Consider the following 25,923-nt stretch of genomic DNA (forward strand, 5'->3'; position numbering starts at 1 on the left):
TATGCCTGTAACATATTCTTAGGAGCTAAATAATACAGCCCAAACGTAGTGGTCTATGGTGGATGCAGCCGCCTCCCATTTTATTTAGAAGCACAGATAAAAACTACATGTATTAAATACTAGGTAAAGCCCTTGAACACGCCGGCATCAAGATTTCCCAAGAAATGTTATAATATAGTGTGTTTATTTGACACTGACAGTAAAGCAAACTTACTATTACAGTGCATATATTTATACAGGCAATTAGTTAAGGCTGGCATGGACGCGTTTGCTAATTGCCTGACGCTTTGCTTGACAAGTTGTGTCATAAACAAGATACACTATGCATAGCAACTTGCTCCTATACGGATTTCCTTAGTTAAGAATAATTTTTGAAAAATATAAAAATATATGAGGAAATATATGCACTGTAATAATAAGTAACGAATATTAGAAAATTCCTAAATCAAACTGAGTAACGAATATTACAAAATTCCTAAATCATTGTGGATATAGTGGTGTATTTCTGCCATACATTAATGCTTGATCGCAAAGACTGAAAAACCTGCAAACCATCTTTTACAGTACTTTTAAATCTGTTTAACTACAGGGCAATGCCTCCACGATATTAATCTCGGAACATTCCTTGTTTCCATTTCCTGATTTAGAAGGTCTTGACGTGATCTTCGCGTGATCTTGTTATCGTGAATGGCATATATTAATATAATATTCCAAAATAATACGGATTGCAAATTTGGTACATTAAATGTACCTGAAGATGAGGTCCACTTGTGGCGGCATTATATTCGCAAACTTGGTTTGTATATTCACCGTGCTATCTGAACCCAGAAATGAGACAAACGCTAAAACATAAATTCAACAATGATGTTTAAGATCTTACTTCATTTATTACAATTAAATTCAAAATGACATTATGTACAACAGTAAATGTAAGTGATGAGAATATGCCATGTACAGCTGGAAAACGTTAATCACCTCGAATTTCATGGCATGAAACATGGGGCCATACATACTGGTTGTATTTGGCAGTGGCTACTGAGGAAATAGAACCTTATCCCCTAAACTGTTCGTGTGATGTCTCCGAGACCAGTCGTTGCTGCACCCCTCCAATCCGACAGGTATAGTAATCACCAGTGAGTGAGTGAGGTAAAACGTAACGTCACCTGGGCAATATCTCAGCCAGAAATGCCATAGAAATATACAATAAAAATACAATAAATACAAGTAGCTAAACAACCAGTCATCGACAGACTGTACAATAACTAGAGTATCAGAAAAAAGAGTTAAAACTAGCTAGAATGTATTCTTAAATGTAGAAAACTATTTGAGACAATACTATGTAAGAATGGACTGCTATTCCCTTAGAACTGAAGGTACATCCAGTAATCACTAACGTCTACAGCTAAGCAGCAGCCTGGGGTTTGCCTCTCTCTGAGCAAACGCTCTCCCTATTGTTGTAGAGAAGCGGAGAACGCGATCGAACAGTAGTCAAATAGTAAGAAAAAACGACAAGAGATATGTACATCTTGTAAATTTGTAGGAAGACGAAGTTGGCTCCTCGTCGTGGCGAGCGACGCGTTAACCACTAGACTATTCCATTACCCCTGCAGTCAAACAGCATGTGCCTTGAAGCAGTTACACATCGGGTCATGAGATAGCTGATCCCAGTTTTCAAATCTTGTTCATGAAGGTGTGTTTTTTTGTGAATGTTCACCTCTCTGAAGCCATCACTATAAAGTCGCATTAATGGCTGACCAGTGGTTATTAATAGAACCGATTGGCAGCGGATCCTGGCAAGTAATGACTGACTATTAAAATGAGTCATTCGATTATGCTGTGAACATTCACATAACATATGAAAAAAAATAATAATACGAGATTCTAAAACTAAAGACAGTACGAAACTACAAACACGAAAAACGTTCCTCTGAAAATATAAAGAAAACTGCATATATAAATGTCTACAAAGAAGAGGTATTGTGAAATGTGGATCTTACAAATTATAAGACTCTTCAGCTCAGCTTCCGAGTCTTAGATTTCCTGGTGTAAGTAACGCTTGGAAAAGGAAATAATTACATTCGGCCAAGGATAGGTGTTCTTTCATTGAGGGTGGGCTGTATGGGCTGGTGGTATTGCCGTGAACGACCTAGCAAAGCTGCAAATTTCAGAATGAGGCACACTGCCGCCACCCCAAGCAACACCGCAGAGAAAATGGAGCTTGATTCCAGGGGGTCCCAGTTCTTGGCAATGACGCCGACAAGAGCGACGACAACGACGAGGTAAGGCGTAAAAATGTAGCGAGAATATTTATCCAAGACTGAAAGGTCAAGGACGACAAAGACAACTACTTCAACGGCCAGGAGGCTGAGAGCAACAAGAGCGGTTGTGGACGAGTCAAGGGGGTTGGCCAGCTTGTACTGAAGCACTGCCCCCAGGTTCAGAAGTGTTGCTATGGTAACCCATGCGGCATATATTCCAAGACCATTCTGCACCATGTATCTCACCAGATAGACCTCGTACATTCTACCTTGATCTGCCAGATTCATGAGATTAATGTACAGGAATCTATACGAGATTCCGATGCAAATGTAAAGAGTTACTGATGTTCCCAGAAGGAGGAATAGTGATGCTGTAATATACTCCCTATCCCACAAGAATAACCAGACTCCATTTGTAATCATGTTGAGGATGTAGGTGATGAAGTAACCAGCCGGAAGTAGGGTTGGGTTCGTGTATACCGGTCCATCCGGGGTACTCCGGCAAATGGAAACGAGGCTGTAGATGATCCATACAAACTGCCAGAGGTAGATCACTCCCCAGATTGCGAACGTAGCACCGGCGGGGGTGACCTCCAAGTTGTAGATCGCGGAGACGTTGCCGATACCGTGAATAAACAAACCTGAAAAATCAAATTAACATTAAATCCCCTTAATGACATTTATGGTCACATAGCTGAATCTAAAACGGAGATTCACATTCACTTTGCACGAAATGAATATTATCGAAGGAGGTGTACATATATGTATCCCCACCAACAGGTCGAAGCAAACGACCAAATGGAACAATTTTCAGTTGTTCTACAGATCAGAGTAAGTGAAAGAATGGGCGGGTTGTTATGCCAAACGTCTTGCAGGATGGTACATACACAATCAACAGTGACAGGTTTCGCGCCAAGGTGTGGAATACAAAAAAAACCCTATAATACGGACGATCCTAGAATTCAACCCCACAACCAATGGACATTAGGAACAAAGGGACGCAACTCTTCATCAGCGGTAAGTCGAAAGCAGCACAAAATATGTTGGCGGTGTGTTGTTGAACAAATATCTAATGATAAACGATTTTCCTGGGAAAGAATTGTACCTGACAAAATATTCAACCAACTACCTGTGTAAAATATCCTTGGAAAGAATTTCAATGGGTATTTTTGCTTAGTTTGTTACTTCCTAACTATCTTATTACATTTACCTTTGCCCCTGAAGGTCTTGGGGTAAAATAGGTCTTCAGCAACCCATGCTTGCCACTATGCTTGTCGTAAGAGGCGACTAACGGGATCGGGTGGTCAGGCTCGCTGACCTGGTTGACACATGTCATCGGTTCCCAATCGATGCTAATGTTGTTGACCATACAGCTGGAATATTGCATAGAAAGAAACTCACTCACTCACGCACACACATTTACCTCCACTGTTTTGGGGAGCTCCGGCTAGGTAGTTGAGAACAATGAGTCCCACGAAGACTATGGCGTTGATGAGGATGAGGAACAAGAGGCAAACATTTTGCTGCCCTTTCATGACTGCCAACGTAAATTCTGCAATACAAAAAAATTGCAACTCAAGAAAGAAAACAGCATCTCTCACTAATATCAACATCTACATTTTCAGCACTACATACTACATAATGATAACACTCGCAACTACACCGTGAATTTTGTAACCGTATGCGATGTCAATACTCAATACTGTAAGGCAGCTACTGCTCGTGAAGGTGGGGCTACAATTGGTCTTCAACAACCAATGCTTGTCATAAGAGACGACTAACTGGATCCGAGGGTCAGGCTCGCAAGGTTGATACGTAATCGTATCCCAACTATGTACAATGGACGCTGTCTAAACCGGCGTTCACTGGGACTGAATAAATAATCCAGTTTAGACAATGTGCCGGATTGTTGAGCTGATGATAAGAGTACAGATGGAACTGAGATTTCATGCCGGTGTTAACAACCTGCCGAATGTGAAAGATGCCGGTTTAGACAGCTTCCACTGCATATCGATGCTCATGATGTCTGATCCTGACTCGCTTATTTACAGACCGCTGCTATATGCCTGGCACACTGGCGTTAAACAACAGACCAGTCAACTTAACATTCACGTAAAACCTTGCATACATTGTCAGTACTTCCAGCAATAACAAATTGCTGATAATAGCTCGTGACACTGAAGACACGGGTTTGAATCTGCACATGGGACTAGTGAAACCTATCTCTGGTGTCTCCCGTCGAGATATTGCCGGAATATTGCTAAAAGCGGCGTAAAACTATACTCACTCACTGCTGAAATCAATTTAATCCAGTGGAAGGGCATATTTTCTTTCTTGGTTCGAACTTTTAGTCCCAAACATCTTGGAATATGGTTTATCAGGGAGCCGATATATTGAGAGAGAAGAAACTCCTCGAACAGCCGCTAAAAGTATGTCTCGTCTCGTCACGTGACCATTTAAGATTGAGCCCGGTATTTTGATTATATTCGCTGAGTGTGGTGACAACTGGATACCTATATGTAGAACATAAGTTATGTTGTCACTTCAGTATTAAGTCAAGTAATTGTTATTGGTGTCAGTATTGGGACAGTAGATTTGTAGTAAAGTTTCAAGTCGGTATGTTACAGCTCACTGGCTTTCATTCTCGATTCACTGCGAAGATAGACTAAATTAAGTCGATAAAAACTTATTTCACACATTCGTTTGATTTTTAGAAGGGAAACATGCCTTTAGTTGAAAGGTATTTGGAAGTAATAGTGATAGTTTTATGACTTAAGTAATGACTACGGTGTATTTGAGGTGTGTGAAAAATATGACACACCGCCGATATGTTCTGATCCGCCACTGAAATACTACACGCAGTTGTTTGAGTGTTCCTAGTTATTGCACCAAAACATCTTTCACATAAACCTTTTATTCTTATGAGGGGAATATACTATCAGGTGAAATGTGTTTGCATTTAATAGTGATAGTTTCATAATAAAAAAACATGTTAGGGTGTACTTGAGGTGTGTGAAAAACGTGGCATATCGGTGACTTGATCTGATCAGCCACTGAAATACTAAACTGCGTTGTTCGAGTCTTTCTTTTTGTTATTCTAAAACTTCTTTCACATACACCTATAATTTTCATGAAGCGAATATACCATCAGGTGTTTGCAAGGAATAGTGATAGTTTTATGACTTTAGAAAAATTGTTACGGCGTATGTGATGTGTGTGAAAAATATCACGATCTGATCTGATCCGCCATTGATGCCTGTGATGCTAGAGGGTTATAGTTCTGTAACGTCTTTCTTTCTTGTTGATCTTAATATTTCATGTTGATCTTATTATTTGACAAAACTGGAAAGGTGTTTATAACGCTCTGTGATAAGTTTACACTTTCTATTTTTGAGGTATGTGTGACAGTGTCAGTTAACATCTTGTTAACGTCCATGCCATTCCCCAATAAGATATCTGAATCAATTATTAATGTAAACAAAAATGTCACAAAGAAGATTTTTAAAAAGGGCAGCTGATGTTAACACGTGTGTTCTAGCGATACCTTTGCGTTCTTAAAAATATCTTGGTTTGGATGGCCGTGGTGTATCATTTATTCTTTCATTCATTCACACATGTACTTTATTTTTCCTTATTTCTTTTATTTATTCACTAATAATTCTCGCTCTTAATTGTTACTATAATTCAATTATTCATTTAAAATTCCGACTGATACAATAAACAGGCTGCTGTACCGTTTAGTGCAGCTGAGTGAGTGAATGAGTTTAGTTTTACGCCGCATTCAGCAATATTCCAGCTATATGGCGGCGGTCTGTACATAATCGAGTCTGGACCAGACAATCCAGTGATCAACAACATGAGCATCGATCTGCACAATTGGGAACCGATGACTGTGTCAACCAAGTTGGCTAGCCTGATCACCCGATCCCGTTAGTCGCCTCTTACGATAAGCACAGTCGCCTTTTATGGCAAACATGGGTTGCTGAAGGTCTATTCTACCCCGGGACCTTCACGGGTCAAACACAGTAGAAGTTGCGCTGGGAACGAGCCAAGTCACTGTGTGCGTTGGAGCATGACGAGACACACGTAAATTAGTCCAAATGGTAAAGAAAGCAAGGTAGTGACCTATCCCTGTTGTAGATTATCCTTGGTTTTATATTAGCTTGTTTCATGGTTTGGATCAAAACGGCAATTAAATTTTATTACTACATTCTTACTACATACAGACAATGGATCGACATGTCGTCTGGAGTGGAGAGAGTGCACCACTGGCAAACTGTAGTGCAAACAGGGTGCGCAACAGAGGGAAATGACCCATGTTTTTATAATGCGAGCTGGTTGCAGGCGCCACAGGTGGATTATCTGACCATAGGGATCAAACTGCACCTACACCGGTCACACATAATAAATTGTCGCGTCTACTTGTACACAACACCTTGACGTAGATTGTAACAAAACAGACTGCATGTATGTTCCACATATATTCGTCACCTCCCAAGTTTTCAAAAAGGACAGTGGCCTTATGTACCTTAATTTCGACCCTCAATCCGAAACTGCACAATCGTAACAACACCGGTAGGATCTTGTCTAGGGATCGCTCGTCAACACAGCTTTCCCATGTCCAGTCTTATCTAGTCATGACACGTCCTACCCGTACCTTGATACCTACATTTGCACTTCCAACATCAATAAGAAGAGCGATAGGTAATGCCACTACCTACCTGATATGTCTACCGCGCAGGCTGTCGATATTTCAGTACAATCTTCCAGCCTAGAGTGAAGCGTTGCTGCAAAGTGTCACGTGACCTGAGAGCATTCGTTTCGCAAGTGGCCCATATTTTAACTTCCTTACATAACAGGAGCGTTTTGTTATATAAATTATTGTAACGGGTGTGCTTTCCATGAAGCGTATTTTACTTGAAAGACCTGGGTTCGATTCCCAACGAGGTTGTCTGTGAAGCCCAGTTCTGATCTCCCCCACAGTAACATTGTTGGAATATTAACTAGTCTCTGAAATGAACATGTTTTACCGAAAAAGGTCATAGTTTAAAAAATAATAATATAATGAAATGGAGCCCTGAGACTTTCTTCATTTTCAGAACCTGATGCTAAGGGAATCCAGACTTGCCACATTTTCTAGATGCATTTCTTGCATGGGCTTTCTTGGATATATTTGCTTCAGGGTCTGTACGACAGACTAGGAATATTGCTGAAAGCGGCATAAAAAACAACAACAACAGCAACAAACATACTCACTCACTCACTCAAGCTGCAAGTACGAAAAAATATGTCAACCTCAAACGATGGTAAACAGGGCATTTAAAAAATACAATGAAATTTATCTTCAATGACATTATATATTCACAAATTCTTAAATATTTCAAAAAATCTTCTCTTCTACCAATATTTTTCATTATTTACATTATTTATTTTGCACTTATTCTTAACGATGTCAAAATCCACACGATATCCTTTGATAAGCATTGGATAATTAGTTACAGGGAGAAGGCGGACTTTGAAGATGTATAAATATCTAAATTCGAGTGAGTACTAATCTTTTAAAACCATGTTTGGATCCAGCCAATCTTAAATTCTTTTGGAAACTTCACAGATACACATGTCTAGTGAATATGAGTTTCGTGTGACCAAAACTGTTAATATCATCACTCACTGAACAGGTGCTATACAACAGCCTCGCTGCATTGTACCTACATTGCTATGTATATCGGCCACTGGAGAGGCTCCTCCCGACGTAGCTGGGATATTGCCGTGTGCCTTGTTAAATAACAAACTGATACAATGTACTTCGTTCTCAAGCCACTTTTGGAAATATATCAGCAATGTCTCAGTATCCCGCGAATTAACATCTTGAATTGCACAGGGGCTGCAGAACGTTGTCACTGTTTAGCGTTCTGTGGATAATCAGGTTAGGACCAAACAATCTAGTGACTGAAATATTGAGCTACTATCCCTGCTAGCAACCAAGACAGAGCCAGACCATCCGTGATTCCCAAGTCGCGCGTGTGTGTGTGTGTGTGTGTGTGTGTGTGTGTGTGTGTGTGTGTGTGTGTGAGGGAGAGAGAGGGATGGGTATTGAAGCTCAATGTAAGTAAAACAGAAAACATAACCTGTCCACAGAAGAAATGATATATTTAATACAATTTAATATTTTATTAATATTTTACAATATTCGAATATGGACCTGGACGATTGAAGTAGTCGACGGCTCTGACGCGGTAGTAGCCACGAACAACGTCGTCAGGGTCACCGTCTACAACATAACCATTTCGTTACACATTAACACACCTGAGACTAACTTGTCAACACAATTTTATCTTGTGACATTTCTTACTAATAATGAATGAATGAATGATTGAACAGTGCCAGTTCTTTTAAGACCAAAGCATATCCAGTTAGTTCATACTGAAGATGGTTTAGCCATGTGGTTGGAGCGTTCGCTCGTCACACCGAAAGCATGGGATCTACTTCCTAATGGGTATACTGTGTGAAGCCCATTTCTGACTTTACTGGAATATCGCTGTGTAAAACTGAATGCATCCTTATATGTTTCAGCTTTTTCAGCTGTTTAAGCTGACTGGTATTCGTATTACCAGTTAAATACCAGCTCATTGTCATAAGTACTGACGCCATGTTTAGGTTTAAAGAATGAAATCACAGACAATAATAACGTTGCAGATATACATCCTTACGTGGTTTAGGATCAGGGGAGACAACTACTGTTGTCACTACGGTGTCATCCTGATTGACACGCACAAATGGACCTGCTTCTTGTTGTGAGTACTCTACCTCATACGTGGCAATACACCTGTGTGAGATGATGACAAAATACATGGTGTATGTTAAACATTAAATATACAATGAGCGATTAACTGGCCGCTGGGTAGTCTGGTGGTTATAGAATTCGCTCGTAACGCCGACCCGGGTTCAATTCCAGCATGCGTTTGTAATGTGTGAAGCCCATATCTTGTCGAATGTCGCCTACCATTCGGTTTAATTAAAAATGCCCCGTTTTAAATGTTGAACGACTCATGTGAGTGAATAGTCCATATTCTCGCCAGGACTTGACATCCAACTCGGGCGACATCTGTTGGTTTGTCAGTAACAGCCTGGACTTGCAACAGCAGTTTACAGCGATGTATCCCGCTGTGAACTTGGATTAAGTTCAGGGGAGATGTTTAAAAGTTGACAGTCATAGCTATGGGACTTTCGTGGATGTTGACGGTAATAGATAAACATAAGAGCGTTTTGGGATGCTTGTAAACTATGTTAGTGTTCTGGGATTCGAACCTGTAATCATGAAGCCAAGGTATGCTTAAAACACAGGTTAAATGGTGCTATCACTCCTGTAAACCCCTACTCCCAAACACACCCACACCAACCTTCCCACGCACCCCCACACCAGTAATCCACATCATACCTCCTTTCAACCCAACCCCGACCTACTTTCACACCCGACCACACCCGACACCAAGACACATCCACAAATTCACACATACAGGCATCAAATCATACCACACACATCACGGCATACACAGACATTCACACACGACAGGAGCTTGCACATGCATACACACGCAAGCGCGGACACACAGGCACACACACACACACACACACACACACACACACACACACACACACACACATTCGTGACTTACTTTGTCTTTATGGCATCGTCTGACCAAACCACCTGTACTTGTCCAGCGGTGATCTCAATAAACCGGACACCGGTAACCTAACATACAGCAAAGAATTTCACACTTAGTCATGATTTATGATTTGTCAAAGTAAATAACGTCTGTCAGTTCCTTCAATAACACAAAAAAAAGACAACAGCAACAAAATTGAAGCATCTACTCCAAAAAGACAAACTATAGCAATAATTGAAATAAAAATAACACGTCACAATTTCAATCCGGAAACTCAAAAGTCAAGTAGCTCATTGGTCAGTTTCTGACAAAGGATTTGACAAACATCAACATGATATTGTTATATATGTTAAGGATGAAAAAATGACAAAAAATACCCCAGATTCTTTCGAAAGTTAAATCTACCTCGCCCAAACATATTCTTTTACATTATTATGATAATGAGAGTAAAGTCGTGCCGGGAGAATTTTAAAACTTATCGTTAAGGTCATGCGATTGTTATCACGGGGGAAAATCTTTGCGTTTATAGGTTTAGTAATTTATGTGACAATGCTTGGCCTACAAAAGCGTCCTTGTAGGACCCAGAGGAAGACCCTGACTGATCACTATGGATGTATGTGGTTGAAGAAGGTCAATCAGGAGACACTCTTTTCTGGAAGACTGGCTATGAGTGAGTGAGTGAGTTTAGTTTTACGCCGCACTCAGCAATATTACAGCTATATGGCGGCGGTCTGTAAATAATCGAGTCTGGACCAGACAATCCAGTGATCAACAACATGAGCATCGATCTGCGCAATTGGGAACCGATGACATGTGTCAACCAAGTCAGCGAGTCTGACCACCCGATCCCGTTAGTCGCCTCTTACGACAAGCTGAGTCGCCTTTTATGGCAAGCATGGGTTGCTGAAGGCCTATTCTACCCCGGGACCTTCACGGGGCGAAGACTGGCTATGAAGCAATACCCAAACAGCTAGCCATGCTCCAAGGCGTAACTGAATGCTAAGCCCATCGATGCATAATAATACTGTCTTTTAAAAACGCAAGTCTAAGACGGCAGTCTGTTGTTTTTCTTAAAGAAATGTTCCTTTAAACTATTAATTTTCAGTTTAGAGATTTGTGCAAGTCTAACACACAACATACATGAGTGAATTCGAGCATAGAGGGAGGCTGGTCTGAGGCGAGACGACTAACTGTACATGAAGAGTTATCTCCCCTTGGGCATGCTGAATGTTTATCAATGTGTTCGCGAATCACTGGTCCCCTCTTACATCAATCTAATCATGTACTGTTTTGTTACAAATATTCTTATATGATATTATCATGTCATCCCAAACACTTACGCAAAAGATGAATTTTAACTGTACATCAAATCTGTACGTTACTTGCAGACTGACCAAGGGCTACTTCAGTCTACCACTGCTAGTTGAACGTCATTTAGGGGAGGCAGGGTAGCCAAGTGGGTAAAGCGTTCGCTCGTCACGCTTTAGACCAGGGTTCGAATAACCAGATGAGTGCAATACGTTAAGTCCATTTCTGGTTTTCACCGCTGGAATAGTGCTAAAAGCAGAGTAAAACTAGAGTCACTCATTCATTCAGTGAACATGATTTCTTGTGGTTTGAGATCTGACCTGTTCAGGTGGGTGCTTCGACTTGCCACACAAGTGCAGCACCACTACTGTGTCGGTGAGTATCTGGAAACCCGGGGGCAGCAGCACAGTGGTCGCATTGCTGGGGACGTAGGCATTAGTGGGTACCACATTCTGCAATGGAAGACCCAAGCTCGTACCGACACGATATGACATTTCATCCTGTAACACACCCTAGAATGTTAATTAAGCCAGACTTTTGTTAAACTACATATAGGAATTTAACATCCTCCGCAAATGAAATTTGAAAAGGAAAGAGAAATATATGAATATCAGCGTGTTTGTATCTTGCTATGTAAAAACGCTTTATAAACTAGCCTATTACTATATGCAAAAGTAATCGAAAATCTGGCCTTTTGTTTGCGTTGTTCGAAGATTTTTTTTTTTAAAAAAAAAATAATGTACTACCCACATTTTGATAAAGATCAAATCATGGAGTCAATAAAAAACTATTGTGTGGAGTCAAATTTGGTTTAAATACCTCAGCTGACAGTAAGCATGGATCCTAGGTTTCAGTATGTCATTGGATCTTGTAGATCCCATACCTGTCATTGAGGTGAGATGTTTATTTGCTATGGTTCCATGATTTGCAAAATGGTTGATTGGTGCCATGATAACCATTACCATGGTTACTCATGTACAAAGTTCATAAGTGAGATTGAAGAGGCTGTTTGCCTATGGGGTTATCATATTATCCTTTGTCCATATTTAAATGGACACAGTTTCCAAATATGAATCTACGTTTAAGTATAGTTGTGAAATTTGTGATCATTAGCAAAATATAGTGTCTAGTGTGTCTAAAGTGTCCTTACCCAGGAGGAATATGCGTATAGGCGCTTACCACTCAAAGCTGTAAAATTCTATAGTTGCAGCATCAAGCACAGGTTAGCGGTCTCCGGAACATTATAAGTGTGCAGAGTTGTCAAGGGTGACAGAATCCAAAGGTGTGACCAATTGGATAACTCAAAGTGTTCAATATCTTAGACTTCCGTCACTACGGATTTTCCACCCCCATGAAACCCCCACGCCTTCATATGTACACATGGAATACTGTTCTGAGTCTCAGTTTCATACTAAGAACGGTCCTTAAGGTATTTTTTAAGTTCGTTAATCGACCCTCCTAGTTCATTAGAAGTTTTCTTCAAATGGGTAGTTAATTTGTACCATGACATTTAAACTAATAAAGATAGACACAGCGAGATTCATTATACACACAATCATGTTTTCTTTCACCGGTAGTGGTTTTCTCAGACTTAGTGAAACTTACTGTCAATGTTATACGTTATTCAGCTTATACTGCTAGCAGCTAGCGAATAATGCAGAGCCAGAGTTTACTTCGACCCGTTTGCTGTGCGGGCGAATAGGAGGGGAGACAACTCTTGTGGTCTTCGTACTCACGTCATCCGTGGCCGAAACGTATCACACGATAGTAATACTTCATGACATTCACAACTTTCACGAGTATGATATTGCTACTCGAAATACACATCTCAGTATTCAAACCAAATTTATGATTAAGTGACAGTTGTGTTTGGAGTGTTCTTACCGCTTCTTGCCGAAGCCGCCGGAACTGACCGAGGGTTGGGAAGTCGGTGGAGTTGAACAGTCCTGTCCACACGCCGTAGGGGTCTGCATTTAGGGGGCCCACCGCATACATCATCAACCGCAAATCTATAAATAGGTTTCGGTTTCGTGCTCAGTCTAATTAAATCTGTTCATATTAATTTCTGACTCATATCTCCCGCACGCCCTGATTTGTCATCCCCAAAGTTGTGGAAATATATTACCCCTGCGCACTCATAAAGATAGGTCAAATTGACAATCTAGATTCGAGAATATCTGTGTCTCGTGCAGTTGACAATTTATACTGATCTCTAACTCGTGATTTAAAAAAAAGCTATGCAGTTTTGAGCGTTGTCTGCGTTCTAATTGGTCCAAGAATCCTTTAGTCCATTTTACAGAAGTATCGTATGCGACGAATGGTTTTGATATGTACTTGGTGTACATGCGTATTCAGCGCTAGCAACAACTGGCCGCCTACTTTGGGAAAACACCTGTCTGTATCTCGAATGTTCTGTGTAGTTGTCACAGGTACCTTCATTGTCGGGGGGTGGTCTAATGTTCCATGTGAGATCCAGAAGACCCCAGTCTTCGCCATGTCCGATATCACAACTGTTATAGACAAAGAACGCTGACTGCCAGCTGAAAATAACGTCAAAATGGTAACACCAGGTAACTTTACACAGTAGATCAATAGTACATCACATAACACAACAGCACTATAGTACATGACGTCACATAACAACATAATAGATCATCGCGTCACACAACATCACAGTAGTACATCACGCCACACAATAACAACAGTACATCAAGTCACTCAACATCACTGCACTACATTACGCCACACAGTGACAACAGTAGTACATCACGTCACACAACATTACATTTGTATATTACGTCACACGATGACAACAGTACATCACGTCACACAACATCGTAGTTGCACTGTTAAGTCACACAATGACAACAGTACACCACGTCAATCAACATCACAGTAGTACATCACGTCACTCAACATCACAGTAGTACATCACGTCACGTGAGTGACTTTAGGTTTCCGCCGCACTCAGCAATATTCCAGCTATATGGTGGCGGTCTGTGCATAACTGAGTCTGGATCAGACAATCCAGTATTCAACGGCATGAGTATCTGCGCAACTGGGAACCGATGACAGGTGTCAACCAAGTCAGTGAACCTAACCACCCGACCCCGTTTGTCAGCATGGGTTGCTGAAGGCCTATTCTACCACGGACCTTCACGCGAAAGAGAGAAATCGAATATACAAAATCATTCACGGCTATATCCTCAGAAACAAGTTCTTCTTAGTGTCAAGAGACCAATAGTTACAGTGGAAGCTGTCAAAACCGGCAGCTGTCCAGTCCAACACGTTGTCATCACCTCATAAAATATCTTTCCCGTCTGTGGCTTGTGCATTTATCATCATTTAAAAGCTCTGAATTCCGACAGCTGTCAATTCCTTGTCTCTGCATCAAATGAGCCGTTCGAATATGTGCATATAGAGTAATCAGCGCTTTCTAATCTGGCACATGGCGAGGACTGAACCGGATGTATTGTGTCACCAATTAATTCTACATGGTTACCAACAAGACAGTTTTACTTTAGTTCAGCATGGGTATACTTGTACATGTAACTAGTGAGCTGACATGTTTTATTGCGATAAAATAATGTATATGAGAGTGACAAAACTGGTTGCTGGCTGAAACCATGTCAGATCTACAGTCAGGTACGCCGTCTATACCGGATTATTTCTTCAGTGACGATGAGTGCCGATATAGACAACTTCCACTGTATATAAAATATCATCATGGACCAGACGTGCACGAAAACGGTAAACAAATCTTTCACCACTGTTAGCATTCGCTATTCACAATAATGGACAAGCTCGTACCCTTACCCTGGCCAGTCAGACATCTAGTTTCTAACATGAAGATATTTTACAGAAAAAGGTTTCTAATTTATGTTCATAAAACATAATAAAAAGGAGCAGAGATATTTCTTTCAATTTCAGCTGAAAACTGTTATAATCAAGACTTCAAAGATATTCTACTTACATGAGATTATTTGTTTCAATGTCTGTATGACAGACAAGGCGAGAGCGGAATGGAGACTGATCAGACAATCAAGTGATCGATGACCTGGACAATCATGTCAATCGATGATGTGAAAGTTTTCAGTTACAAGTGCTTTGTAGAATTGCAGGCGTCATTTAATAGTACAATAACAGTACATCAAGTCACACATTATCATGATTTATACTACTAGAGCGCATTCCTGACCGAAGTTTGGAAGGGAAAGAAACGACATAAACATCTGAAAACTCCGCGAACGGGTGTAAACTACACTGGTTCGTCACCCCACACAGAGGAGTACAATAGTACACCACAACACAGAATAACACAAAAGAGCATCAGACAAAAGTTCAGTGTAACATTACGTCAGAAAATACTGCAAAGTACATCACGTCACACAATAGCTCAACGGTGCAACACGTCAGAAAACACTACCACAGTTCAAGTCTTAAAAAATCTCAATTATGCGTCACGTAATTCTACGTCAGGGCGTGCACGCAAGCAGTGTCCCACAGACGTTTTACGTTGTTCCACTCCAAGAGTACAAAAGTTTTAATGTGATGAAGTCGATAAAAGCCTGAATCAAGTGCCTATTGTCATCGACAATACTTGTTCAATATGTGTAATCCACGTTACTGACAACGCACCGGATATGGCAGATTTCTCCCGAGATTGTGTTCGAGATTGTGTGGGAGAAACCGAACTTAATCAAGTAATGGAACAGTGGGGTTTGTTTTTCAATCCGGCTGGAGACAGAAGACATTGTAAAACATTACAGAGTCTCGTGTGATTTTCCGCAGGACATAACATAAGGACGGACACAGTCGATATATGACGACTCACCAATCAGAGGACGCATCATCTTCTGTCTCGTGCAGTGTAGCAATACCGCCATAGTGGCTCAAGTTGGAGACAGGACCACCGGATGTAGCTAGGATGTAATATTGGGATTATTTACGCCTGAAAGATTTTGTCAGATTATGTCACAATATTCCAGGGACCCACCATTAAATATTACAATAGTGCAAACGTTAGCTCGTCACACCAAAGACCCGTGTGCGATTCCCCACATTTGTACAATGTGTGTAGGTCATTACTTTTAAGATCGGCGTAAAACCATACTCACTCACTATTCACAAAGGATAACCATTTAATAATTTCTAGAAAGCTTAATGGTTAAGGCGTTAACTCGTCACATCAAAGACCTGGGTTCGATTCTCCACATGGGTAGAATGCTTGAAGCCAAATTCAGGGGTGCCCATCTATGATTTTACTGGAATAATGCTAAAAGCGACGTAAAACCATTGTCTCCATTCACTCCCTGGGATGACTTACTCTTTGCTTCAAGATGAACCAGTTTGTCTCCGAGGAAGGACAAGGCTGCCATTGTTGCGTAGATGGGTTTCGGTATGAACGTCACGTAAGGTGTTTTAGTGTTATTCATTTGAAATCTCGCCAACAGGGTGCGCTGGGTAAACTGGTGTGGGTAGTAACTAAGGAAGCCGTTGTCGTTGCTAAGGAGTGTATACTTCAGATCAGAACTAGCATTTGCTCTGAAGAGGTTCTCGTGTTGTCCAATTATCTGAAAAAAAAACCCAAGTCGGATCAAACAGCGTGGCATACAGGGTAAAGCGCTTGGTCGTTACGCCACGGTAGCATACGGACAAGAGTGTTTGTCCGTTACTGGGATGGGACAGGCTTGTTTCCCACTATGGTTAAAATTGTGTGTGTCAAGCTAGTTTCTAGTGTCCCGCACTAATACTTCAGAAGGTGCCGTGATTCTCTCAGTGCTATTTTAGTACACCTCAATAATATTAATATTCGATTAAGCCACTTCAAGTCCATGTGTGCAACATACACACCACAATCCATTTCGTTCATATTATAGTAGACAGTAACAGCAAGTAGGAGTGAAACGGTATACTGTCGTATAAGTATATAACCGCGGTATTTGGTCTTCGGTTCGGCATACCGTATGAAATCCAAAAATTCGGTATTTTCGATTTTGGTGCCGTCATTTTAACAAACTTGTTACAGCGTTCCTAACCTGTCTACAAATCAAATCTATGCATTCCTAGACGGCCGCCATATTCACGGAAGCAAGTTCGGAATTGAATGTCGTTAACTTGCTGATCTACAAGTCAGCAAGACATCAGTACCTGGGTTACTTTTTAAGCTATTTTTGGAAAAAAAATGTTCAGTCGTGTTATACCTTCTGTAACTGCGTACATTATGTAAACATATCATTTGCATTAATGACGAGTTGTTACCGCAAGTATAAAATTCCAGCAAGGTTTGACTTGAGAATAAATGGGAAAAAGTTATCTGATACACAATATGTCTAATTGGAAATTTGTCAAGCACTAGTGGGGTGTTTGATTCAAACATGGTGTTCACTGTTTGACACTGTTCCATTTCGCTCGACCTCGAATGCTGAATCAGTTACATCACTACAAGTTCTGACATGTCGTTAAAAGTGCCCATTACACACTAAAGAGTTGCATTTACCTAAGAGTCTAAATGACCTCACCACCTTTCAATATATTTGTGGCTATCAAATTTTAGGGTGTTCTCATACTTTGTGTTTGTAGTATATCAAAGATAACAGCCAACTGGACATAGCAATCAAAGGGTAAATTTGTCCAGTCAAACCATGAACAGGCTTGTGTTCTTGAAAATAGATATGAAGATCCCTGGTGATTTGCCAAACCTGCAGTAATTCTTGATATGTATGTAAGGATCACTCGCCATATGCTAGCCAGTTCTTATGTGTTGTGTTACTTTGTTTAAAGTAATTATATAATGACAGTTTTGTTCATTCAAAATAACAAAGATTATGATTAAGTATTTCCACGGTATATTAAACAATGTTAGGTTTAGTTTGGCTCTTGTTGTCAGTTTTTGGCTTTGTGACCATATCACACATGCCGAACCCAAACGGACCGAGTCTAAGACCTTGTATAATACCTATCGTTCCGTGGTGAGAGTGTACCATTTCACCCCTAACTGCAAACCTAAATAAGGTTTTGCTATACGTTCCCTAACAGTTTTTCAAAGGTATTTGCGGCTGTGGGGTAGCCTAGTGGTTAAAGCGTTCGCTTCACGTTATTGGTGTAATGTTGCTGAAAGAAGCATACAACCAAACTCGCTCACTCACTCTAATGTATTGTAAGCGAAGGTTTCGACTTTATCCTTCCATATTCGGAAACATTCATGCTTACCTTTGCAGCAATGGCGGCATATCCGGAAGTCGCCCTCCACTTCTGATCTTTGTTCCAACCTCCAAGTGGGTCGGACTCACTGGAAACAGACGAATCTTTTGATTGCATGATCGCTGTTCTGTTGGGGACGTGAAATGGTTTCTGTCGCTCGTAACATTCTGTGATAGTTTGTTAAGATATTCTGACAGATAATTACCCTTGAATAGTGCCATTGGTGTGATATCTTTACCTGATTGAGATCTGTATTTACTAGTTCAGTCAGACGCAGAAGTACATACACACCAGCTTCGTCCTGTAGTGAGCGAAATAGTTTCCAAATTTTCGTAGCACATGGGGCTTACTATGCCTGAAAGTTACGAGTTTACAAAATACTCCACTAGCCTCAAATGTGAATATAGAAACTATGCAAAGATTAAAAAATAAATGAGAATATAACGTTGTCGGCATGACAGGGCTGCTAATATTATGAACATGTGTATCAGGCCACAATCTTGCATGATTTAAAAGTGTATTTATAACTTAACACGCTGGAGAGAGTGACATATTACAAAATGACTCCATGAAGCTTCATGAACCACACGGGCCAATGACTATGGAGATTTACTGGTCACTGGAGATTTACTGGTCACTGGTCACTAGATTTTTATAAGCCGCGGACAACCGGCCCAGTGGCTATTTCACACTTTGATTATGTACATACTCGTTGTAGAAGGGTTTGTCCACTAGACCGGGGTACATCTGTTGGAGGTAGGAATGTATGTCCAGTTCAGCATTCACGATGTTCTCAGCCACATAACGTCCCTGAAGGTAAAGACCTCACCATGAGAGAGATCAACACAGTAGATGAGCTGTGATTTAATTTACTAACGCCCTAGACAAGCTGCTGTTAGGAAAGCTACTACCGTTAGAGGAATAGAATAAAGCTAGAGTAATGGACGTCTTTAGATTTACAGAAATTTAACAACGGGCTTAACAAGCTGGTGCAGGGAAAGCCCAAACTGTGAGAGGATATACTGACATACTATAGACAAGCTAGTACAGGAATAATGCACTGGACAAGGTGTTACCGTAAGATGAATAGAATAACGCACAAGACAAGCTATTACCGTTAGAGGAGTTATATAATATATAAAGCACTGGACACGCTAGTGTAGAGGAAGCCCAAACTATGAGAGGAATACGGTAAATAATGCACTACTGAAACTGGTACCTTTGGTTGAAATTAGGAGACTTCGGCACGAAAAACATACACTATAGTGCAGGGCAATACGTTAATTTTGAAGGAAAACGATAGTATGTGGGGAGACGTTGTTGTTAGAGGTTACGACGTCCTCGAAAAGCCGTTGCAGGGAAAGAAGAAATATGGATCATTTTCCTCCAGTCCGAACGATGTTCCTCCCAAGCCTACGTTTCAACATGATTTAGGAAATCTACTTCATAGTTGACCACTCTTTGTCGAGTAGCCTAGCGGTGGGTGGGGGTGAAGGTGGGGCAGGGGTGGCGAGTGGTGAAAGCGTTCGTTCGCCACGAAGAAGGCCTGGGTTTGATTGTGATCTACGAGGGGATCTCAATAAGGTTTGAGCCTTGAGCATTTTTCATACCCAGGTGTCACAGCCTGGGTACGACAATGAACCTTGGGGTGTAGCTGATGTGATATATAAGTTTTGGTATCTTACTCTCAGAAGTTATTGAACAGCCCACATTGACAGAAAGAGACCCCCCTCACGGCAGTGAAAATGAATAAAATTGAGTATAGAGCAGTAATTAAGTTTTTAGTTCTTGAAGGAAACTCGGCGAAGAACATTGAAGAAAGGCTTTCAACAGTTTATGGGAAGTCTTCCCCTTCATCTGCTACCATCAAACAATGAGTCAATGAATTTAAGCATGGTGGAGAGAGTCTTGAAGATGACCCCCGTCCAGGTCGCCCAACAACAAGCACTAGTCAGGAAAACATTGACAGAGTGCATAGACTTGTGCTGGAAAATCGTCGAATCACACTCCACGAGTTAGAGGAGACCACAGGCATTTCACACGGATCCATTGAGACCATTCTTCATGAACATCTCGTCATGTCTAAGGTGTGCGCAAGATGGGTGCCAAGAATGCTTACAGATGAAATGAAACAAGGGTCACCATAAGCAACTCCATGCTAACCAGATACAAACAGAATCTAGAAGATTTTCACTTTAGGCTAGTAACCTGTGATGACACCTGGATCCACCACTATGATCCTGAGAGCAAACAAGAATCCAGGACCAAAAAGTTCAAAGCCTCCAGATCAGTGCAGAAGGTAATGGCGACAGTCTTCTGGGATAGCAAAGGCGTCATCCACAAAGATTACTTACCGAAAGGAAGAACAATGAATGGGGAATATTACGCTAACTTGTTCAGGCAAGTGCGACAGTCAATCAAGGAGAAGCGCCGGGGCAAGATCAGACGTGGTATTCTTCCACATCAAGACAATGCTCCAGTACACACCTCTCGCGTTGCAGTCGCTGCTGTCCAGGAATGCGGGTACGAAATCTTGCCGCATCCCCTCTACTCTCCAGACCTGGCACCAAGTGATTACCATCTGTTCCAAAATCTCAAGAAACACTTGCTTGGTCGTAGATTTCAGAATGATAATGAGCTTATTGCTGCCACTGAGGCTTGGTTTGAGGACCAAAATGGCGCCTTCTACAAAGATGGCATCAGCGCCTGGCAGAAAAGATGGAACACAGTGTCTTGACTCACAAGGGAACTATGTTGAAAAATATGTGGTTCATACCAATACTTTGTGTTTTTCAATGCAAGGCTCAAAACGTACTGACATCTCCTCCTATGAGTCCTACTTCTGGTGTATTGCTGGAATGTTGCTAAAAAGCGACGTAAAACTAAGCAAACTATATCTTTGTCTTCGTTCCATGTTTTACATTGGTGAGCATCGGCAGATCCCGACCATTGACAATACCTTTCTGTGCATTGAGATGAAGTCAAGTCTGGTCCCCGTCTTTCCTGTGAAGTAGTTAGTACCGGAAGTGACGTGTTTAAACAACGCATCATCATAGGTGTCGGTCTCGTTGTTGTCGTCACATCCGCCTCCAGGTCCACCGAAGATCAAGGATTGGCTGGCAGCTCTCAGACCTTCTGAGCATGCGTCATAGTAGTTCAAGTAACCTTAAAAACAATCAGCGTATAGGTCATCCCATGACTTCGCTTTTAAAAAAAGTAAAATGCAATTGTTTAAACACACGAGGAACTTGCTAACCGAAGCAGTCCGGATAATGTGTTCATGTAAACTGAGTTCTGTATTTAACAGTGAGCGGTTGGGTAGCCTAGTGGCTAAAGCGTCACACTGAAGTCCGATTCTACCCCAACGAATCGTTCAAGATGCATGGATGAAGATGCTCTTGAAATTCATATTTGATATTCGTTTCGTATGAATATCAGAACAATTTCCTCAGATATAATAAATATCTGAAGAGAGAGAGAGAGAGAGAAAGAGAAATATATATATATATATATATATATATATATATGCAAGTGCTTAGCTGGTGCCTCGAGTTCTTGTGTCTTGTGTTGTATGTTGAGACATATGCCCACAAACAAACATTCAAACATCAGTGTCACAAACTGTGTATTTTTTAAATTATTAGTGTTGTTTCTTTGTCATTCTTTGTTGTTATAGACGTTGAAACGATACCTTGTTTTGTCATCAGTTTATAAAAGACTCCACAATCTGGTTCGTTCCACGACTCAAAGTTCCAAGTTTTCACATACTCCAGTCCATATATACCTGTAGGCATATTCAAAGCACAGTTACGAACGTACCATTGCACGAAGGAGAAAGAATGAATTACAACGACTGTGTTTCCAAGCCAAATATGTATCATTTAGAACTTGATCACCACGCATGCACAGAGTGTGTTAAACTGCACCGAATCATAATCATCTATCTAAAGTCTGTAACATTTTGGAACTGGAGTAATTATATTTTCGACTAGTTCATATTTACATGACAAGTTTTTTTTTTTTACTTACAACTATTACGACTATCTAATACGATTAAAACAAACTTTTATTTCGCGATGATATTTCTTATTGGTAATGTAGGCTGTTTAATATTTAGTATTTATAATCCCAAACATAGGATATGTCGCGACAATATGCCATTACAACGGTGAGTAAAAAGTCTCTGAAAATAGTGTTTTTGGCAATATTCAAGGATGTCATCTTGCGGAAATATTAGCTAATGGTAACCATGACAACTGAAATCCCAAAGCGTATATACTGCAGGTCAAATAACTGTGTTATATGCTAATTTGTGTTTGTGGAGAGATCTGTGTCGGTGACCTGAATATTTTGTAAGTCCCTCCGATCCCTCAGTAGTAGCCGTTATCTGATTGGTTAAATCTATTCAACCATCTCACTATTGTTTGGACAGTCATAGGTCGCTCAAAGGTTACCTGTCGCGACCTTCTACTAGGTCTTGTGAGACACAGTGGTGGAGTGTAACGAATAAAGCTGAGACTGCGTTTACCTAGAATGACGTTATTGAGTATATAGTGACCATAGAATTTCCTGGTCAAGTTCCTGGATTCGAATAATGGAGCATCTAGTCTGACGTCTGACGACTTGTCCACATGACAACAGAGGTTAACACCGTCAGTAAGATATTATGGTTAGGATGTCGTCTATGGGATGGCTTCACCCCTAGTTACACATACGGCACCACACACACCTATGTATCTGGTTGCTATCTGTTGGACGAGGTCTCGCCACCAGTACACCTGTGTCTTGTTCTCGAAGTCGGTGAACAAGGAGGAAGGGTTGCCCATGATCTCAAAGCCAGGCTTCAGACCGTTCTCATGGAGCAGTTCCACCATGCTGTCTAGGTTGCTGAAGGTGTACGTCGGACCCCCATCTGAAACACTTGTCGATACGGAAGGGAGTCAGAACCCAACGTATTGACGATATTCGGTCATATTGCCTAGACACCACGTGTTCAGCTTCTGTTCACAGAATCAGTACTACAACCATCCCCGTCTTCTCCAAAGTCCTACCACAAACATGATAATTATTTGTCCATGGAAATGGAATTTATCGGTTTCGTGAGTAGGAAGCATGATCGCTGTTCTCAATAATGGTTCGCCTTGTTTCGATGTTTGCCACAATAGTTGTTCATGGGTTTTACAAAGTCGTAACGACTCGTGTTAACCCGGGCACAGTGGTTCCAGCTGTGACAAAATGACCCAGACAAATAGCAGACAAAGCATGTTTGATTATTTTTTTTGAATTTCACAATTTTTTTATTTTCGCAACGTGCGTCTTTTGCCTGTTAAGTATATGTCAACGTAAGTGGAGTTGTGATGAAACACGAAATAATAGGGCTCGGAACATACCTTTGCACAGTAATCAGCTCCAGCAACCAGTGAATCCTAACCTGCTCGATGGCACGGTGTGGAAGCGCTCCAATGAAGGCTAGATTCTGTCGCATGTCTTGGCTGAGCAAGAAGTCAGCTGCCTTGTCGTGTGGATCTGGAGGGCTGGGGTGTTAATTCAGTATGTGAGTCAGTTTATGTTCACATTGCTTTAAAAATACTCCAGCACTATTATAGGCTTCACTCATTGTATGTTTGTGGAAAATCGAGTGACGAGCGAACGCTTAATCATAAGGCTACCCAACGGCTTAATTGTTGATTATTTGTTTGTTATTGGGATTTGTTACTGGCGTCGATTACCAACCTCAGCGCTGGCCTAGATTATTATACGATTATATTCTTTCACAATTTGCACATCTAACATAACTGTTTGACCCCATAAGACTATTTGTTTTATCACTGTCTTTTAACGTCTTTTGGTATGACCTAAAGGGGTACTGAAGGTCAAGACGCATAATTGGTTGCTAGGTCATGAAACAAAAGAACAAGATACTGGATGTGTACAGATGTACTTAAGTGTTCAAACGATGTATTGTTGTGTCATTGGTCTCATCTTTGTATGCGACTCGATACTGCAGTCACAAATATACCTCATCGGCTCTGGCTGATGCGATTAGAAGTGACGAAACAGACACACATCCAGTGGCGCCACTGTCATCTAAGCACAATGATCATTCGGTTTTAACCGTTCACCACGGCACATATCTGCATTATCGTTGTCATGCTCTATTAGGCCTACCAAGAAGTGAATTTTGCATGTAACTTTGAATGTACATTTGACTTACCACAAGCCCGTGCTTCTCCAGAAGTGGTCCAGAGCTCCTACTTCGTCCCAGGAGTTGAAGCTGAAGATAAAATCCCCCGTCTCCTCCACACAGTCGGACTGAGTGGCCTTCAGCAGATACAACAATACCACAAAAAAGAGAGCCGCCATGTTGAAACTGACGGACTAGTGTCTTATCTATGTCAGATGTCTTATCTTACACGCCAGTAAGTGATTTGACATTAGCGGAGTGATTACAATAGACCATATTGATAAAACCACTTGGGCAAAGTGCTTTTACAGAGCTGAAACCACAGCCTCAGCTATGTATTGGGGATAAGACGGATTACATCATGCACTGGTCAACCGAACTGTTTTTTTCGTTTGAAAATGGCAGTGACAATGAAAACAGTTCACACTAGTTTTGAGACTGTCCCTATGTTCCGCAAAATAAATTATCTCTTCCGGTTATTGTGCTTTCACCCTTGGTACAACTGTCATCAAAACACCAAGATATACATAATCGTTCATGATACAACTTTCCCTCTTCATCATACCGATGGCTGAAATAATAATGACGATTTGTATGGACAAATGATAAACTTTCATGTCATTTAAGACTATCTGTTTGCTTTCGAAAATATATTCCATCGGTACGGCAAACGGACTATAAACACAGTGCATTACTAACTAACGACATAATAATCAAATAAATATTTTGGTCTGTATAAGTATTAGTCAGTGCTATGTTAAACTAACGGACTTTACTGTTCTGTATGGTAGTTAGCCTTATATAATTCGTCATTGCTTTACGCAGCATTCAGAAACACTTCAGCTAGTGAGAACAGTGTGATATATGTACATGTGTAACAAGATATTGTCAGTCAGTGAGTAGCATTAGACTTTTGTTACACGTGGTCATATCACCCTCGGTGAAAGTCGAAAAGACGCTGGCCTCGCCGATGAATCCGCCGATGAAGTCTGAAGGTAGAGGAAGCAACTTTGACAACACCACCTACCAAGTGATTCCGAACAGCCAGCACACATTAAAGCTGCCTCGGCTTCTGTCATGTAAAACTGGCGTATATGAAAATCGTGTGAATAGAGGAATAGAGAACATTCTGTTGGTTCAGGAATGTTCAAGCTATATGGCGAAGCCTTGTAAATAACGGTGTCTAGACGAGACAATCCAGTGATCAACAACATGGACATTGGTCAATGCTATTGGGATACGATGACATGTGTCACCCAAGTCCGCAAGCCTGACGACCCGATCCCCTTTGTGGCCTCTTACG

General features: G+C 41.0%; 2 protein-coding genes across 2 annotated transcripts; both read right to left on the minus strand.

The window, feature by feature from the left end:
* Positions 1-850: 850 nt before the first annotated feature.
* LOC137298879 (uncharacterized) lies at positions 851-7,076 on the minus strand. Its single transcript, XM_067831225.1, has 3 exons — positions 6,980-7,076; positions 3,682-3,810; positions 851-2,899 (listed from the first exon to the last, which is right to left on the minus strand). The coding sequence occupies exons 2-3, from the start codon at positions 3,791-3,793 to the stop codon at positions 2,073-2,075; spliced, it is 939 nt and encodes a 312-aa protein (XP_067687326.1). The 5' UTR covers positions 3,794-3,810; positions 6,980-7,076; the 3' UTR covers positions 851-2,072.
* Positions 7,077-8,387: 1,311 nt separating this feature from the next.
* LOC137298392 (alpha-L-iduronidase-like) lies at positions 8,388-24,810 on the minus strand. Its single transcript, XM_067830650.1, has 15 exons — positions 24,651-24,810; positions 23,827-23,970; positions 23,166-23,356; positions 22,128-22,220; positions 21,396-21,601; positions 19,146-19,246; positions 18,446-18,524; positions 16,560-16,806; positions 16,068-16,155; positions 13,667-13,773; positions 13,118-13,242; positions 11,554-11,685; positions 9,935-10,011; positions 8,969-9,084; positions 8,388-8,529 (listed from the first exon to the last, which is right to left on the minus strand). The coding sequence occupies exons 1-15, from the start codon at positions 24,797-24,799 to the stop codon at positions 8,432-8,434; spliced, it is 1,953 nt and encodes a 650-aa protein (XP_067686751.1). The 5' UTR covers positions 24,800-24,810; the 3' UTR covers positions 8,388-8,431.
* Positions 24,811-25,923: the final 1,113 nt, after the last annotated feature.

Source organism: Haliotis asinina, chromosome 10 (assembly GCF_037392515.1).
Source record: "Haliotis asinina isolate JCU_RB_2024 chromosome 10, JCU_Hal_asi_v2, whole genome shotgun sequence".
NCBI classification, from domain to species: domain Eukaryota; kingdom Metazoa; phylum Mollusca; class Gastropoda; order Lepetellida; family Haliotidae; genus Haliotis; species Haliotis asinina.